The 19,192-nt window shown below is 38.0% G+C and overlaps 1 protein-coding gene across 1 annotated transcript in view; it reads left to right on the top strand.

Moving 5' to 3' along the window:
• LOC134537975 (uncharacterized) overlaps positions 1–19,192 on the top strand; it is a 433,777-nt gene that overhangs the window by 221,697 nt on the left and 192,888 nt on the right. Inside the window, exons 8-9 of the mRNA XM_063378994.1 lie at positions 4,870–4,924; positions 18,177–18,303. Of these exons, the coding sequence (XP_063235064.1) occupies positions 4,870–4,924; positions 18,177–18,303 (182 nt within the window). The remainder of the gene's footprint in view (positions 1–4,869; positions 4,925–18,176; positions 18,304–19,192) is intronic.

Genomic DNA, 19,192 nt, shown 5'->3' with positions numbered 1-19,192 from the left:
AGCTATGCCATTGTTGCTAGTCTGGAGAATTTAATTAATTTTATCTCTGAGAACTCTGTTCTGAAAAGTCAACATGCTAAATTCATAAACATTTGTATGAGCCTTGTTCGATTTTTACAGGCAACGCTAGTACAGTAAATTCATATCCCTCAGGATTTATGTGTGTTGAGAAGACCTTTGGCTTGAAAGTTATTAATTCTGTGGTATTATTACATAAATGTTTTTATGAATTTATGCATGGAAGTGTAAGATATTGTGTGTGTGTCACTTTTTTTTATTTCACACTCAATCAATAAAAAAATATAATTGCTACCTACACTATTAAACTATTTGGTTCAACATTTTCCCTTAATTTTTATTTATTTTTAATACCATATATTAGTCATGCTTAGAAAACTTTTCAACATTTATGGTTATTATTAAATTACATCAAAGATGATTATTATTATCATGCCAAAATACCAAACTATAAATAAATATCAAGTTCGAGATATTATTTCGTGCGTGCGCTCAAAGTGTGTGAGGTTTGTAGTACACAGTATTACAGAAACTGGGAGCTGTTTTTTGCTCTCATAAGATGTGAAAATAGTATATGGAAAAAAGTAAAAGGAAAAGATTGCATTTTCATATTATTACTAATGTTAAAATTTATTGTTCCAAATGTATGAAATATCTTTGTATCTGTGTTTATATGTTGTTAGTAAAATCTTGCTTCAGGAACAGTTTTATAATTACTATCCCGTGAGTTTATTTGCATACATATATACATACAGCTTAAGTGTTACATAATAATAATCTTCTTGATCAATAAATATAGTAAACTCAGAAACATAAAAAAATAATTTTCTAATTTTTTAACCTAAGTAAATTGATTTCTTGCCCATACAATAAAAATAATACTTAAACTGCTATCGCGGGTTTTTGAGCCACTGACAATAGGTATGCATATAATAAAGTTATATTTAGAAACTTATTCTGTAGTTGACCAATATTTTATTTTAAAATGTTTGCTGGGTAAAACATTCTCTGTTTATCATTATTTCATTTGTACGATGTGAAAGAAGTACATAAATGCATAAATTGCCTTAAGTCCATATGCTGTTTTTGGTATTGTGAATTTTAAAGATTTATAAAATTCTTAGTTCAACTCATTTTGTGCGTAGTTTTAAACAAAGTTACTGAGAAACTCTTTTGTAAAAATATAAAAACTATGAAATACAGATGGTTACATCTTAATGAAAATGATATTCATTTTATTTAGAATTTGTGTTTTAATTATTACCTAGTTCTTTGGATTACTATGAAAACAATAAAAACATATATATTCCCGAAATTGCAAGTGGACAACCCTGACAACAGTGGTATCCAAATGTTTTTATTATTTTTAAACTTATAATCCCGCATTTTTACAAAGTTGTTGCCGAGAATATTATTAAAATTTCCAGGAACTTTAAATCGTCAATATCTTCGAGTATCTTCAACTGAATCGGTGGAGCGAGCATTGTAACTTATTAAAAAAACGTAGGACAGCCACATATGAAAATTTTGTAACACGAAAATAAAATAATTACTAAATGATCAGACAAATGTTTAAAGCCCTTGCGAAAACATGCGGCCGCATTTGGCCCCTGACTGTTTGCAAACTGACCGCCTGAAAACGGTTTTATTTGTTGAAAAGTAAAGATGAGAACACATGAGCCCACCAGTTCAGGGCAGGGTGATAGTGCGTGCTTCCAGCGATGTTATCTCCTCTGAGCGCAAGGCAGTGGACTCGTCGTGTGTAGGACAACTGCGAGGTTTGAGCGGTGACCATGACATGTTAATGTGGCGAAGAAATGAAGATAAATTAAATAACGATAAACAGAGAATGTTTTACCCAGCAAACATCTTAAGATAAAGTATTGGTCAACTACAGAATAAGTTTCTCAAATTTAACTTTATTATATGCATACCTATTGTCAGTGACTCAAAAACCCGCGATAGCAGTCTTAGTATTATTTTTATTGTATGGGCAAGAAATCAATTTTACCTAGGTTAAAAAATTAGAAAATTCTTTTTTTTTTTATTTCTGAGTTTACTATATTTATTGATCAACAAGATTATTATTATATATCACATAGCCACATACTTTGGTTTTGTGGGTTCCACATTAGTAATGTTAGGTGCAACGCACATAATTTTATAGGAACAAGCATTTCTTTGTGTTAATTACATTCAGAAATTAATAACTTATATAGTCTAAACCACGCAAAAAAAATAAAGTGTTTTTATACTAAAAACCTTATGCCTATTGGATCTATTTATACGAAATAATTTCATATGTTATTAAAACCATACCTTGTCACGTCAATTATACTTGACGTCATCACGTTTGGTCATTCGAGAGATATAATGTAGATTAAGCTTTGACTACTATACTTTCCTAATTTAATTTAAAAAAATGGCCATGTGTATATGTATGTAAATAAACTCACGGGATAGCAAGTCCTGTGAGTGCTTTCGAGATTCTCTGCCGGGTGTTGAAACACGCATCCGCCCCCGGTGTATTCTTCCGCGCTTCTCGCAGTCACACATCACGTGACACTCGGGGTGGTTTATTGGCGTGTGTGGCCGGCAGGCGAGCATTTCTTTCTTGAGGTCCGCAACTCCTGGTCGGAGAATTTTTAACTTTCATTTTATATTAGTGTAAGGTACTTATATTCTGATGTGTAAACTTAATAATAATGTAACCGATTGTGTGATTGGCAAAAGAGCAATGATGCTGGAGTGCCAGTGTAACCACTCTTTGAGTTGTAAAGTGTTATCGTGTTCAATAAAAGACTTTGAAGTTGGATTTGATTTGCCGGAGGTTCGTGCAGGTGTCAGAGACGTTGCTCGTGACGTCACAACACCAGCCTCCCGTCAGGAGGATCCAGACCCGGTTCCAAACCGGCCGGGTTTTTCCTCGGGTTTCCCGCGAGTTGGAAACGTGGCGGACGTTACCGGAAAACCGTTGAGTTTCCTCAGGGTCCTCCTGTTTTCCTCCGCCCATATCCTTTTCGCGTATTTTCCATCCTCATCGGGGCCATCCCATATGACATGTCTCCTCGCGTTTACGTCTACGAAAGTTCAAGCCCATTTATTCAGAGCCTTCTTCGTTTTAAACTTAACTTATCACCTTCCTGGACTTTGACCTTCAAGGAACATTTACCTCCTCAAATACGCTGAAATTACAAATCAAGATATATTATGTACTTTTTAATATTACATAAAAGATAAAAGATTAGTTTTTGTTTACTTTCATAACAGTAGTTTTGTTCGTATTGAAATACAATCAACTGAAGCGGCAAATGCAGCATTGTTGCCTGAACTGAAAATAATTAACAAAGAGAGAAAAAAAGATTCAGTTCCGTACACTTTAACAAAGCAGAAGTTTCCGAACTTTAGTAGTAGCAACTTAATTATCTGTAAACGTAACATTCAAAATATTTTATTTTATAGTAGACTGCGCTGCATGAACCTTTAAGTGCCTCTATTTCAGATTGTCGCTATTGTCACCACATATTTACAGCCTGAAAGTGTTGTGGGAACGAAGTTTTTGTTTTGTTATCACAACCATACATATTTCTTAGGGTACACAAATAAAGATGAGAACCAAAATCATATTTTTACAAGAAAACAAGAAGTTTTATTATCCGTAAGTCTATGGGCGTATTCATCGATCTATTTACTTGCTAGTTCTATGGATTCAGTTATTTCCCTCTGTCAGTTCGCGTCACGTGACGTCAGCTCATAAATCACGCGACACCCAGACAACACGCTGCTGATGCGCAAGTTCAGCCGGAAGTGGCATGACGTCTGTGCACTGACGTTTCCGATGGGTTTCCGGAACCAGCGTTTAAGCCTAGTGCGGGCGAATGATGTAATGATCTTGGCCTGTGTGTGGAAGCAGCCTGCAGATAAACTAGCTGCATAGATCCTCGCTGAGATGTCTTCTTAGACCACCACACCGCTGAGGCAGGATATATCTGTTGTACCGCCTATGACAAACAGTGCAATGGCGTATGTTCAACAAACTGTATTAAATCAAAATTCACCATTTAATTAATCCTTTTAAGAACGTATGAATGGTCTACGTTTCCTTAATCTCACTATTGTTGAGTTAAAATTGCTCGTAAACAACTTCATATGGATGACAGTAGTCGTAAACAAACATCATGTTTTTCTTTACATGTGACAGTTGGGAAACGTGAACCATTGGTCTACAACTTTTGAGAACTGTCAAATTTGAAATTGGTTCAAAAATTCGCCAATAGCATGATATTAATTTTGTAGAGTTATATTGATTAACTAGTTTGTGATACGTTGATAGTTAATCACAACACTTGCTATAGCTATATTTTCATGTTTTAAGTAATTTTTTTCGTCGGAATAATATTAAAAGTAACATAAACATAAAAAAATTTTCACAGAAATTTAAATACTGTGAAAGTGTTTCGAACTGCTCAAAAATTATTATGTACTCTGTGATACTTATGTGTTTAGGTGAGGTAATGTGTTATTTCAGCGCAGTTATGCGCATATCGCTAAAAGCAACGGGATCTCCAAAGTCACAGTTGGATCAGAACGGAATGGGATTCGTAATTCAGTACTCGTTGAAGTAAGTCATGCTGGGTTTGGCGTTGAAGAAATTTATGTTTATTTTTAAGAAATGAAATAAGTTAAGTTATAATTCTCAATGCAAAGATTTTATAAAGAAGGCAAACTTAAAACCTATATATTGTATATATTTTGATTTTAAAACATGTTAGCAAATCTTATTTGGTACATGTAAAATTAATTTTCTATAAATGAATGATTTTTTAATGGATAATTTTGTTTTGATTTCAGGAGAAGCGAGTTCCTGGGATGTATGTCATTTGCCGTCAAACATGCAGTTAAAAAGGTCAGTTGCATCTTAATCTGTACTACACTTATTTTTTTTCATATTTGACCTCTTTTTTAAGTTCTTTAGAAAAAATTCCATTCGGGCGACCTTCGAGATCTATTGTGATTTTCTCGAGAAAGCCATATGCTTGTGTATGAGTGCCGTTAACTGTGTTACTTTTCTAAATTTTAGAGATCAAGTGGCCAGTTCATTTTTCCACTGAAAAAAAAAAAAGAACTACGGAATATTCTTAATAATTTTCGTGCTGTCAAATAGACTCAGTGTGGATTTTCCAACTTTTTTAAACATGCACTATTATTTTTGACGTTACAACGTCTAATAAATCGTTGAACGCCGGCTGCACGCACGAAAAAGTGTCCCATTATGCACATTGTCCCGTTACGCTCATTGTACGCTTGCGCCGCATCTATCTCTCTTCCACTCGATTGGAACAACCATCGATTTGACATTTTCGAGGCACATTAAACTTGAAACACTCCCATTCGTTTCCTACTTTTCCTATCATCGTCCTATCCTTAACAGAATAACACAGATTGGAAGAAGTTAAATAGCAAACATGTATAAAGGTCATAGTTAAAATAATCTCTTCGTTAAAGTAATAAACATATTTGATTTAATGAGTGCAAATAAAAGTAAATTTATCAATTAAATTGTATATTTCATTTCACTCCTTCTTTGTATCCACACAAAATAGTGATAATTCAATAAATATTATTCAATTTTATTCATAAAAGTATGCAATCATTTCATCAATGTTTTGTTATGACGTCACGTTTAATTATCATCCGTAAACCGACTTTACAGACAGCCAATTTTTTTTCCTTTTTTTTTTTTTTTTTTGTATTTTATATTGTATTATAGCGAGCGAGGTTCTTCCAGGAAAAAGAGGATCATGATGTGTTTTGAGAAATATCTTGGTAACAAAGGTTTTCCCGAAACATAAGTGGCTGTAGAAATGCATTCACTTAATTGATCCGGTAATTGAAGGTTTTTCACTAAAGCTGAAAGCAAACGTGAATGTTTGAACGTGTGGCCTCTGGGAAACTTGACACCTGAACATCAAGTAAAATTATTAAAGTCAGTTTTTCCTTGTAACCACAGGCCCAAAAAATTTATCAGCTTCAACGACCAAGATGTTTATGAATAAAATTTTTGAAAATAGCATTATAGAAGTATTCTATTTTGTTTTGGACGAACGTCATTGCTGTTTGTAGTGTATATAATAGAGAAACCTCAATAACGGACAAAAAAATATAAACACGCAAACACACAGAAAAAATCCAAAAACACAAAAATCAAATTCATAGACAGAACAGAAAATTCCTTGGAAGGGGTAAGTCAGACGAAAATGCCACAGCGGGCTGAAACGACAAGCCAGTGGCCACAAGAACGGTCAATACAAACAAACAACAACATTGGACAACGCGGCGACAAACAGACGAGCCCAGCGATGACACTGGACAGATGTTCCGGACAACGCGGCGACAAACAGACGAGCCCAGCGATGACATTGGACAGATGTTCTGGACAACGCGGCGACAAACAGACGAGCCCAGCGATGACACTGGACAGATGTTCTGGACAACGTGGCGACAAACAGACGAGCCCAGCGATGACACTGGACAGATGTTCTGACAACACGACGAGGAACGCATAGAACAACACAGAATGCTTCTCTGTACAGTCTGTGAATTTAAACATTGATGTCGTATGATTTTGGCTTTTTTCCTGTGTGTTTGCGCAGTCATCATTTTTGCCCGTTATTGAGGTTTCTTTATGACATAGAGTAACCTGTAATGGCGTACGTCTAAAAAAATTGTCTCAATAAATCTACCCTATTGCAAACTTAGTCAAAGACTTCATTATATAAGTAAATTTTACATCTGTATATATTCAATAAACGATTTAGTGAGTGACCACAAAGCATTTATTCAGGGAAAATGTTTATTATTGATGTTTGAGCTGACATATTCTTTATAAGGAACAGATAGCTCGTAGCATATATCTTAAGGGTTACAATTTTATGTAAAAAACAAAATCCAGTGCTTATACGAGGGCTTCCACAACTTAGTTGCACACTTTAGTTTTCCTTGCCAAAAACGTAATGTTTTTAAAGTTTAGTGATTTAATGTGTAGGTAACTCAAAGCTGTACTTAATATTTTGTACTTACACCACTATGTTCCTCAGCCCATCGTTAGTGGAACACCCTGAGTTGTTGTCAGAGATGAAATTATAATAGCATGTTACTTAATAAACAATCATTGCGTATAAGATCATCCTTAAAGGGGTAGTACCCTAAATTATTTTCCATATATTTCGTGTTTATGCAAATTATTTTTAATAAATTAAAAAAAAATAACATTAATAAATTTTCATAACAGCCTTTTTCGGCTACACAGCACTTATTTAATTCATTTGATTAATTTAAAGTTTATTAATTACGTCAGTCATAGCATGGTATGAAAGTTGAATTAACAATCCATGTAGCCTTCGTCTTAAAAACCCCTTGCTGCCCAGCAATATTAAAATACTTGAAAACATTTTTTGATGGCGTTTTATTTTGTTTAGCAGCTAATTATTTAAATGAATTTTTGTAATATTTTTGGACTAGTGTTTGTATAGTTTTTAAGTTTGTATCACATTGATACACTGGGCATTCACTTATTTTTTTTTAATATTTAAATGTTTGTATCAATTTTGTTGTGTAGGGAAAGGAAAGGAAAAATATTGTCTTACCAAATGTTATTTGTAAACAAATAATTAATGTAAATCATTACAACAGCTGCACAACAGCCACAATATTAAATATCAAAATCCCTTAAAGTATTTACAAACACTATTCCTTAGAAGTAAAGTTTTCAAATCTGGAATTGATATTTTCTATTGTTGTTATATTTCAGTAAATACAATCCACATGAATTGTAGTTCATACTAAAACTACTAGATATACACTAACAATAACAAATTTACATACAGCTACTTTATTCTTACATTCTTTAGTTATAAGTGGGAATTGTACAAACCTGAGGTCTGGCTTTGTGAACAACATATTATTTTCGTACATAAAACACTTCCCAAGATTCATTACATTATATGTAGGTACTAAAAAGATACAATGTACAAAGAGCTATATTCAACAGCTGAAAACTAACTACAGCCTAATAAAGTTGACAAATTCCTAAGAATTACAACATATTGTTGGAGTCCTACAATGTTGACATTTCAAATGAATAGGTCAATAAGTTTATATTTACATAATATTACACACACTATGCCTACATTATTACATGTGGAATTGCAGAAAGCAGTTTCGTCCCTGTGAAAAACACAAATTTACATTACACTTAGTACATACAACACTTTACAAATTTTTACATGTCGGATGTTTACATATTTGCCTCTTTTCTGAGAAAGATGGCCAGTGCCCAATGCTATCCCGCCTTGTTTCAAAGTTTGGAATTGCAGCTGCTGGTCCACTCTTGTTTTTGATGTGAAACATTTTGTCAACCTCATTGCCAGATGGTGATGGTCTTCCACGCTTCTTCATGTATTTACCTTCTTTACAGAGTGATTCAGCCACATCTGCCTTGAATTCTAGTAGGTCTGGTACTAACTTCTTGTCAATCCCATGTGCATTGCAGTCGTTGCGATACAACAGCCATGTTGTAACAATTACTAAATCCACAAAGTGAAAGAAAAACCTCAAGTAATATTTCTTTGATCTGATCCTAATTCTGTAGTACGCAATAAGGGAATCCAAAAGATCCACACCGCCCATGAACTGGTTGGATGTTGTCACTATTTTGGGGCGAGGAACTGTTGTTTCACTTCGTATCTTTGCATCATAGCGTGTCACCACTGATTTACACTAGTAATTAAAATAATAAATACTTGTAAGAACGCCATTTCCTTACGAATATACTCCCGTGGCGCGGTGCACAACAATAACCTCGAACCCGCTATGTTGTCGTCTGCCCCAAGCCGTGTGTGGTGACATGCGCAGGCGTGATCCAACCGGCACGACCCGCCTATCCGTGCAGGTGAAACCTGAGCAATACGCCGCCACGTGCCGGCCGAGTTCTCTGTACCGTCCGCAACATACCAGAGAGATGCCACGCATGCCACGCGTAAACAGGACACATCCGTAGTGGGACAATTTTTCGTGCGTACAGCCAGCGTTCATCGATTTATTAGACGTTGTCACGTCAAAATATCTTAAGTAGTCTATACTTGATAGTAAAGGCTCTGGCTCTACTGGTGTGTGCTCCCAAATGGGTGGAGGTTCCACGCTGTTGTTTCCTTGAACATCATGCCATCGTGTTGCTGGAGAATGCCGACTTCCTAAATCAGGTTGTGGGCTTTGGTAGACTTCATCACTGGAATAATTATCTGAGGAAGATCAAAAAAATAATTTATTATATATTCCTAAAAAAATGAAAAAGGAAGAAATTATATGGATATTACTTGCCTGTAAGTTCATCTGCCAGTATTTCTGGCTGATTCGTGATCTTGTTTTGATTATTAGGCAACCAGTCTGAAGCATCATCACTATTTTCTAGATCTTCATCTTCACTCTCGTGTGGTATTTCATTCATCTGTAAAGAATATTGTATCAGAATAGCATTTTTCGATAATAACAAACAAATAATAAACAATCTGTTTTGATTGTTGTGTTTTTTAAATTTATTTTTGCTTGTACTGATATTTAATACAAAGGTTTCTAGATTACATTATAAATAGAGAAAGACTTAATCTACAAGTTAGGATTTTAAAACTATAATTGTGCTAAATGATTTATTTAGGAAATGTATTTATAACCTTAAAATACTGAAAATGTTGATAGTGCACAATGTATCTCATATGATACATGCTTAAATAACCACTGTAATAAATAAATTTCATATAATTATAGTGATTTATGACTTTCAAGAGCAAAACCATGGTACAAATAATGATACCCAACATTTTAAAGCAATAAAAGTAATATTCTTGCCTTGTAACTGATTGTTCAAAGTTGCGAGACTTTCATTACAAGAAAAAATATGGCTGCTCAAAACTTAAACAACCATAGATGTTGTATGACAATCGAAATTTTGTACCACTATGTTGCAAATTATTTTGCAAATTATTTTGCAAGGATTCAAGAACATGCAAAGACCAGCATACTACAATTTATTGGTATGAAAATTTTTTCATTGAATATGAAATTTTCTAAAACCCTGAAAAATTCAGATTTCTCCAACACTGTAAACCATGTGAGTTCATGCCTTTTTTGCATACTAGAATTAACATAAAATTTTGCCTTTAAGTTCATTGAAATCTTAATAAGGACTCTTTTAAAAGAAATACCTTTTATAAACTAATAAATGCGATTATGGTAAGAATTTATTTAAAATCAGGTACAAAATCACCAAAACATTAGAATATAATTATTTTAGGATACTTCCCCTTTAAAAATAACTAAACCAAATCGATCTACACGTTTGTTACTAACGTTTCATATGGGTATGTTTCCCTTTGTTTTTTTTATGTTTTCAACAACCACGACATTCCGCAAATTTCAGTGTTAAAACACTTAACACTAAATCTGTAGTAAATTACTAAAAACCAACTATAACTGATCCACCAAATTCAGTAAGCCGGAGAAATAATCATCTCTATGAATAAGGATTTATAACGTGAACATTTGAATGTTTTTACACTTCATTGCGCTTAGTTTACGCCTGCAACTGAATCACGTTGCTGGTTCTTGAAACCGGCCAAAAAGAAAACATGCGTTACATTGAAGTACGTACGGGATTCCTCTGGAAATAACTACCCCATAAAAAAATTTCTTCCATCCAATAAAGTACGACGCTGTTACAGTATTTTGTTCACCTGCTTGTGCGAGTAACCACCACCTCTAATCAACACTCTCCACTCAATTCACCTATTTCGTCACCAAACTACTTGATCTAGTGCCGGTTGTCTGCAATATGGGATGGGCTCGATTGTATCTTATAATTATTGTTCCAGTTACTCACCCGGAAGGGGGTTGCTGTTTGGTCTTTCGGCTGTGATGGAATGCTGGTGTCTGGTGGGAAGCCTTCTTTTCAAAGACGAGAGAGCCAAACGCCCGATCGTGCATCTTCGGTTTTTTTTTTTTATTGTAAAAAGCTAGGTTAGCTACATTGTAAATACTTTAAAACATTGTGGACGGTTGATTTGGTTACGATATCTACATTAAAGATACTGTGAAATAATGTAAACGGTTTCCTAGCCCTGGATAGCTACATATTTAAACGTTATTTGCTAAGCAACCATAAAATTATTTTACAGTAGTTTTAATGTAGTTATACTTAACTAATATAACCAACCATCCACAATGTTTTAAAGTATTTATAATGTAGCTAACCTATCCTTATCGACCGCAAAATTTAATGCCGCACCGGTTTATACAATAAGATAGAACGGAAGAAAAAAAGCTAGCATGAACTTCGGGGAATTCGGGTGTGGCTCTCTCGCCTGTGAAATGAAGGCTTCCCGTGTAAGGGCCGCGTGGATGAATGTGGTGGAGTGGGGAGTCCACCAGGGCCCCGCTGAGCGCTAGCTGCTGGACATGGGGCTAGTCACGTGTGTTGTCGCTGGTGTGAGGGGATACCAGGAAGCTCCGGGTTCCCCAGTTGCAAGTCCTGTTTCCGCGTATTCGGGAGCACTTTTCCCCGAGACGCTTCCTGCAATAGTGTTTCCACTGCATTGGCGCTGTGGGGGGAGGGGGGCGGGGCCTAATTGTATCCCCTTGGAAAGGGTACCTTTCATACTTCTGGTGGCGGTAGTGTAGCCGGGTAGAAACTGGAAAGGCACCCTTTACGATTTCTTAAAATGTTTCGGGTTTAATGGAAATATGCACTGGAAAGGTATCCCCTCGGAAAGGGTACCTTTCGGGATTTTCTGTACAATGACACAGCAGCAAAATAAACTGGAAAGGTACCCTTTCAAAATTTTGCTCTTTTATAGTCCAATCAAAGTCATAACTTAAGAATTAAGAAAGTATATATTTTTTAATATTTCATTTGAAGTAGTTTTTAATGACGTCGTAAGTAAAGATTCATTGTTTAAGATCATAAGCAATATTAAAAAAATACTTTAAAATATTGTGGACGGGAATTTGGGTTAGTATAGCTACAGTAGAAATACTATGAAATAATGTGATACCTTTCCAGTGCACATTTTCATTAAAACCGAAACATTTTAAGAAATCGGAAAGGGTACCTTTCCAGTTTCTACCCAGCTACACTTGCGCCACCAAAAGTATGAAACGTACCCTTCCAAGGGGATACAATTATATAGTCCCGGCACAGTGTTGCGTCCACAGACTTTCCCGCCATCGCAGCCACTCTCTCTCAGCTGCCCCCGTTCACTCTAAAGTCACCACATCAATTAACTCAAAACCCCGATAAGTTGGTTGTTTAACCTAAGTTTACACGAACCACGCAAACACATCGTTATAAATAACAGTAGAATTGTTTGCCTTTTCAACGAAAAGTGCACTTCGGACAAACGAATAAATCTTCGTAGTTCCAGGAAATCGTAGAAACCACCATAGAGTTCCTCCTTGCGTTGTGTTCTATTTCAAACAGGGCTAGCATACATGGGGAACTAAGAGGAGTTATTAAGCTGGAGACTTAACACGTTTTTAAAGGATATTTTAATGCTCATAAATATTTTTCCTGGTAAGTTTTAGCTTCGAAGCAAACTAACGTAGTTCCTGTAAATTTATGGAGTTATCATTAACTTTTTATAAAATCGCAAGGATGATTTTAACTGGTGCTCATTGTGAAAATATTAAACAGTGAATTAATTGTGGCTTACCTGGGATGTCAGTCCTGGGTGCATTACGGTTGCAGGTTTAAAAGGAGATAAATCGAAACTTGCGACTGAAGCATACTGTGCTGATAACAAGAAACACTACCAGTGTGACATTCAATACGTAAGTTTATTTGCGTTTATCTTCTGGCCAGCAGCGAGGGCACAAGGGGACAGCGCGGACAGTCCCAGCCGCGGAACACAGAGATAAGACCGGGCTGACATGGACTTCGTGCTGCATGGCAGACTCTTTCCTGCTCTGTCCAACTCTTCATCCAGACCATCCTCTGTCTCCTGTATTCCCCTACACTTGCACCCCGCATGACAGTGCCCAGGGATTTTCCTGTGTCTATGCAGGTTTTACCTGGGCCCAACCTATCTATAGTTATGGTTAGAGACCGGAAAATTCACGCTTTCGATGACCTCTAGGCTAGACTCTACAACCCCCTACATACTCATGCAAATGCCACCTGCTCATTGGCTATTGACTCGTGACACCTGTCAACTGGGATGTTTGCGATTCTATACTTTTTTGGTTGAAGGTTTTCCATTGGCTCAAAGTCCTTCGGATAAACTGTAAGCCAATCACAGAAGCAATATAAAGGTACAGTTGTTTGGATTCTAGCATATCGTGAAATGAATCCGCGAATTTTCCCGGTCTCTATATTTATGGTCTAGATTAATAAGTGAGGGGAGTTAGTCATGGCATCAATTGCTGCCATGGCTGGCCAATCCCCTCCTAGCACATGATGCATGCGACCCTCTCCCTGCATGGCTAATCCCAGCATGACTAGGCGTATAGGCTTCGGCCTGAGATGACCCCTAGGTCCCTCCCCTAACCCGGACCCCTCCAAAATAAACTTAGTTTTAGTTAGGTTAGGAAAAAATTTTTAAAAAAATTGAATTCGCGTTCGTGAACTCTGGAAGGCGACTCAGTGTCCTATCACTCGCCACGGCGAATATCCGTAGAAACACAAAATTAAAACATTTCTGTAATCTCAATTATACTGGAAAACAATCAAACTTTAATAAAGATCGCAGCCTTTCGCAACCAAATGTCTGGAGTTGCTTGGAATCTCGGTTGCAGCCGTGCGAAGTCTAAGATATCGCCGACGTTTCGGTCGACGTTGAAGTCGCCATCTTCAGGGTAGCAGTGACCTACTGAGGTTCTTGGAAGATATCCTGCCTTTTAATACTCTTGCCTGAGAGGGGAATGTTTGCCTATTGGCAGGAAAACTTTCAAGCGCCTCAGTAGGCAACTGCTGCCCTGATGATGGCAACTGCAACGTCAACCGAAACGTCAGTAATACCGTATCTTTGGACGTAGCTACAACCCGGAAACCAGGTAAATCCAATCAATCTTTAAATCTAAGTCGATAATAACGCTCAGAAAATACTCAATAATTTTAATATTAGGCCTATTGTAATAAAATTTATTGTAAAAATGTTTTTAATATTCTATAGTTGAGAAGTCAATAATTTACAACAAAAAAATGTTGCTTATGACTTAATGCTAGGTTTGGAAATGTTATCTCACTTATATACGTCTGAAGTATAGAATTCCTTTGAAATAAATATAAAAATATTTAGTGTGGAATTTTATGGCCTTTTTCTGGCATGCTTACGTAAGAAAGCTAACTAGTGTTGTTTGCTGGGGACTGGAGATAAAGCGTGGAGCTATTAAGGGCGAAAGTGCCTCGCACATCGCATGTCTCGTCGTCTCTACACGAAGGACCCTTAAAAGTGCGCACGGTTCCCCTGGATATAATGCATCTGTGAGTTTTAATCAGATGAATTTATAGTTCTTTAAAGAAGTATGTAATAATGCGAAACTCGCACAGTACCGGCCAACACAAAATTGCGTATAATATTTTAATTTCTGAAACCTATTGTCAATACAACCGTTTTAGATACTTGCACAGTCTAAATATACATTAAGATGTAACGAAAAGCAGATATTTTGAAATGAAGTAATAATTGATTAAATGCCGTGTCACTTGCCAGGAAAATGTGTTGTGCATTATTTGGCGAGTCGGTCGATTAAGTGGAAGCATTTTCAGAAAGAGCGTGTTTCACCTGAAAACAAACAAGACGAATATTATGTTAATGCTTGTTGTGATGACGAAGGTTAAGCAAAAAAATATCCATTAAGTGCCTAGAGAATTAAGGTTTTAAGTTTAATTTGTGATTTCGGAGGTAGATAGTTAAATTAAAATTTTTTGCATCATTACCTCGTAAATCCTACCAGAGGCTAGTTACTTTTCAAAACAAAGCAATCATACATAATTTCTGTTTGTAAATGCATCACAAAATACCTATATTCAGAAGGTAATAAAATACAATAAAATCTTTAAAGCAATGAAGAAATACGTATCCGAATTAGGTTTCATTAGCAATACGCTGTTTTTACCATAATAAAATTTGTTTGTTGGTCCTCTAATGACACAAAGAAAATTTTGAAAACAAACACATTTCACGTGTTTCTGTCGTGTTGTAGGAATGCATTCAATTTATTGTGTTTACATAAAAGAGGTATCTCTTCACGAAAAAAAAAAAAACAACGTAAAATGAATGTATATAGGGAAGGTATGTCCATTATAGATAGCAATTCATCTCTAAAACGGAATGTTTTAAGATTAAAAGTGTTTAACACCATAGTTTTAAATGTCGTATTTATAAAAGAAGGTTACTGCAATGAATCTGGTTACCACATCAGGTACTTGCATCAGGGGCGTAGCCAGGGGGGGTTTTAGGGGTTCAACCCCCCCCCCCCCTTTAGCACCAAATCTTTAATTAATTTTTTAATTCATCACTCAAACCAATTACATATTAAATTAATAAAATTTTTACCATTACAATATTTAAATTTAAGTACCGAAAACCGCTAAAATAGCACTATTTTACACCTTAAAATCCAAATTTTTCCCGGGGGAGGACCCCCGGACCCCCCGATTTATTACGGGGGGGGGGGGCATGCTTCTTAACACCCCCCATACACAAATCTTGGCTACGCCACTGACTTGCATTAACCCTTGACCTCTAGTTTGATGACATACACTTTTAGGGTTTAACCTCAAAGTCTGTAAGTCGATCACAGCACGAAAAGAGATTGCTCGCCATTTCACAGTATTACACATAGAAGCGATACCACTTTCCTGCACCAGATTCTCTCATATACCAAAAATACAGCTCAACTGTTTTGACTGCATATAGCTTACCTAACAGTTGTGGCTTCTTTTGGTTCTAGAAACCTAGTTCATCATACTTCTAAGGTATAGTATTATGATTTTACCTGCGGGTTCGTAAAGGATAGCCCAATTAAAGATTTTTATCACACACACAGTTTTATTTATTGCCACTACTTATGTAACTTAGAAAAATAATCTAAAATGCCTAATAATCAATTACACTTAAAAATGTTGCTTCCCCAGTCACTCGTTGTCACACACCGCACACCTCGCTGGGCCGCACCTCTGGCGCAACTCTCGCCGCAGCACCCCTCGTGGTCCTCCGTCGCAGGACTCCGCCGCCACACTCCGCCGCCGCCGACGCACGAGGATCCGCTCGACTCCTCGCTCGCAACTTCGCTCGGGACTCCGCCGCGCCCGCGACTCTATCACCCGGAAACTCCGCCGTGGGAAAACTCCCGACTCCAATGAACTCACTCACTCCCTGCCCTGGAACCTTCGTCCAAGGACTTCCGCCACTCTGCCGCACCCGCGGCACTATCGCCCGGAAACTCCGCCGCGGGAGAACTCCCGACTGAACACTCCGAACTAACTCCCTGCCCTGACGTCCTCGCGCATATATATAGGCCCCGGCGCAATTCCAGAACTCACGAGAGCGGCCGGGGCCAGTCGCGTCATCGCGAGCCGTCCCGACGGCAGAAATCTCTCGAAACACGTGTCGGCTTCTTGCGTCACTCCGCAGCTGGCAGGTTTCGGATGTCAAACTAACAGTGCCGCGCGAGGGGAGCGGAGGGCTGGAGGGAGATAAGCGGCGACCCAGGTGCGCACTGCACATCTCATGTTACGGCGGCATGTGATGCAGCCCAGCTAGCTCTGCACCTGCACGTGACGTGGCCTTGCACGTATAGTACTAAGGTATAAAAATGTCCAGTGTAGACGATTCAATGATAAATTAGGAACTTGTGCGATTACAGAATACTATTATGTCGCCGCAGAATACAAAAATGTGACATATAAATGACCTTCAATTGTAAACGTTCATAATTTCTATCGGTGTTAACTATAATGTTTGCCACAATCGTTCAAATATAATGTCTTAGTAAGGATTTACAAGAGAAAATGTACCAGTATAATTGAAGATATTTGTCTAGAACTAAATGGTATCATGTGTGCAAGCAGTGCATTTTAAATTAAAAACAGCTAGAGCCATGTAATGTTATGCGTTTAAAGTTGATTGTGTAAAGGTAAGTGGCCGAAACCAAGTTGTGCCACGTGAACCAATGGCGACTCTTTAAAAGCATGTGGCTGGAGCTAAATATGTATCTTCAGGACCTGGGTAAAATATAGTAGCTAAAGCCACGTGGTTTCGGGTGTATCGACGAGACCTGTATAAATGTGCAATGCTGAAGCCATACTTTTCATGCGTACAAATTATTCCTGTGAAAGTTACGTGAATGGAGTTATGTGGTGTGCCGCATGGTATTGGCGGAACCTTTCCGCCTGCTGTCACAGAGCTTGGGTCAGATGCCGGTGTAGTAATGGTTATTCTGTAAAGGTGTGCAAACGGAGCCATCTGTTGTAGTAGGTATAAACAAGGCTTGTGCAAAGTTGTGTGGTTGGAACTATGTACTGTGTTTCGCAGGAAATCGGCCAGATGCTTCCGTACGGATGGGATCTTTTTAAAGGTGTGCAACTGGAGCCATGTGTTTTAAATATGTACCGACGGGGCGTGTGCAAAGTTACGTGTTTGGAGCCATATGATTTGTGCTGCAGGATATCGACAGTTAGTTCCACATGCTGTCGCAGAGCTGAGGCCAGATTCTGACGTACTGACGATGTCTGTAAAGTTGTGTGCGGTGAGCCATATTTTGTTGTGTGTATTGACGGTGCATGGTTGAAGCTATGTAGTGTGTTTCACAGGATTACGTTGGGTCGTTCGCTAAGATGTCACAAAAATCTGGCCAGATGCTGGCATACTGATGGAGTATGTACAAAGGTGTTCACCTGGAGCCATATCTTGTCTTGTTTACCCAAGGGGCCTGTGCAAATTTGCATGGTTTGAGCTATGTCGTGTGTGCTGCAGAATATCGGCAGCTCTTTCCACCCAGCTGTGGCCTGACACTGGCGCGCTAACGGAGTCTGAGTGAAGGTGTCGCGAGTACCGACGACACGTGTGCAAAGCTGCGTGGCTGGAGCCGTATGGTGTGTGCCGCAGGATATCGGCGGCTCGTTCCGCCTGCTGTCGCAGAGCTCGGGCCAGACGCAGCACCAGCCGGCCGCCGTGCTGTCCCGGCAGTCCGTGTCCAGCTGCGAGCAAGTGATCACGGCTACGCCCAAGTCAGGTGCGCTACACCTTGTCTTAACTATACTATACTATACTAGCTGAAGTACCGGGGGTTTCCCGAGCCAAGCACAACATAATACAAGGAACACTGCCACCGAGTTTCAAATCTGAAGGAAGTACGCTTGAGTTACTGGAAATACTGATTTTAAAATCCAATTGATTGCAACAATCTCGGTGCATCCGGGCAAGACGTGACGGGCGCACCAAACAATTGCGCGTTAGCAAATTCAAAGCAACGCAGTCTATTGGCCAAAGTTGCATGCCCCTGTCGTCTCCTGGTTCCTCCTGCTGCAACCTCGGGTAGAAGGTGCCGTCAGTTCTCTGCTCTTGCTCCAGGACTGTCACTGCTGCTCTTGCAACAGTCTGTGGCCTTGCACTTGTTACTGAGGCTGATACACTCAGGGGTTCGCACCTCCGGGTGATGGCACATCACCCGCTCATAACAAACTGCCCGGTGTCTGGCCCCAGCCAGAACCGCACTCTCTTGCATCAGCAAGTCCGTCTCTTCAGTTCATTGACTGCTGCCTTCTGTCCGTATTGTGTATTCTCGGGTCAGATGAATCTCGAAGTGCTGCGATTTTCTTATTGTCCGTCTTATATTTGAGGACGTTTAAAATTTTCCATGATACAATCAAAACTTCATTTTGATGCTAAATGTAAATATTTAAGCGAATTTTTTCAAGTTTATATTCATTAACGAAATCTATAAAATCCGTGATTACACTGATCTCAAGGATAGACTCCAAAGTCAATGAAAATATCACCTGTTCATTATCTGCTTACTTGTGAGAATTGTTCAAACTGGTCTAGATTTCTTCATTTGAACTGTGATTCAGTAGTAATGGTGACACAATGGTACAGGTATTTGCATTTAAACTTACTATAAA

This window comes from Bacillus rossius, chromosome 12, assembly GCF_032445375.1.
Source record: "Bacillus rossius redtenbacheri isolate Brsri chromosome 12, Brsri_v3, whole genome shotgun sequence".
NCBI classification, from domain to species: Eukaryota; Metazoa; Arthropoda; class Insecta; order Phasmatodea; family Bacillidae; genus Bacillus; species Bacillus rossius.
Note: the sequence above shows the minus strand (reverse complement) of the source record. Positions and strands in the feature narration are given on the sequence as shown.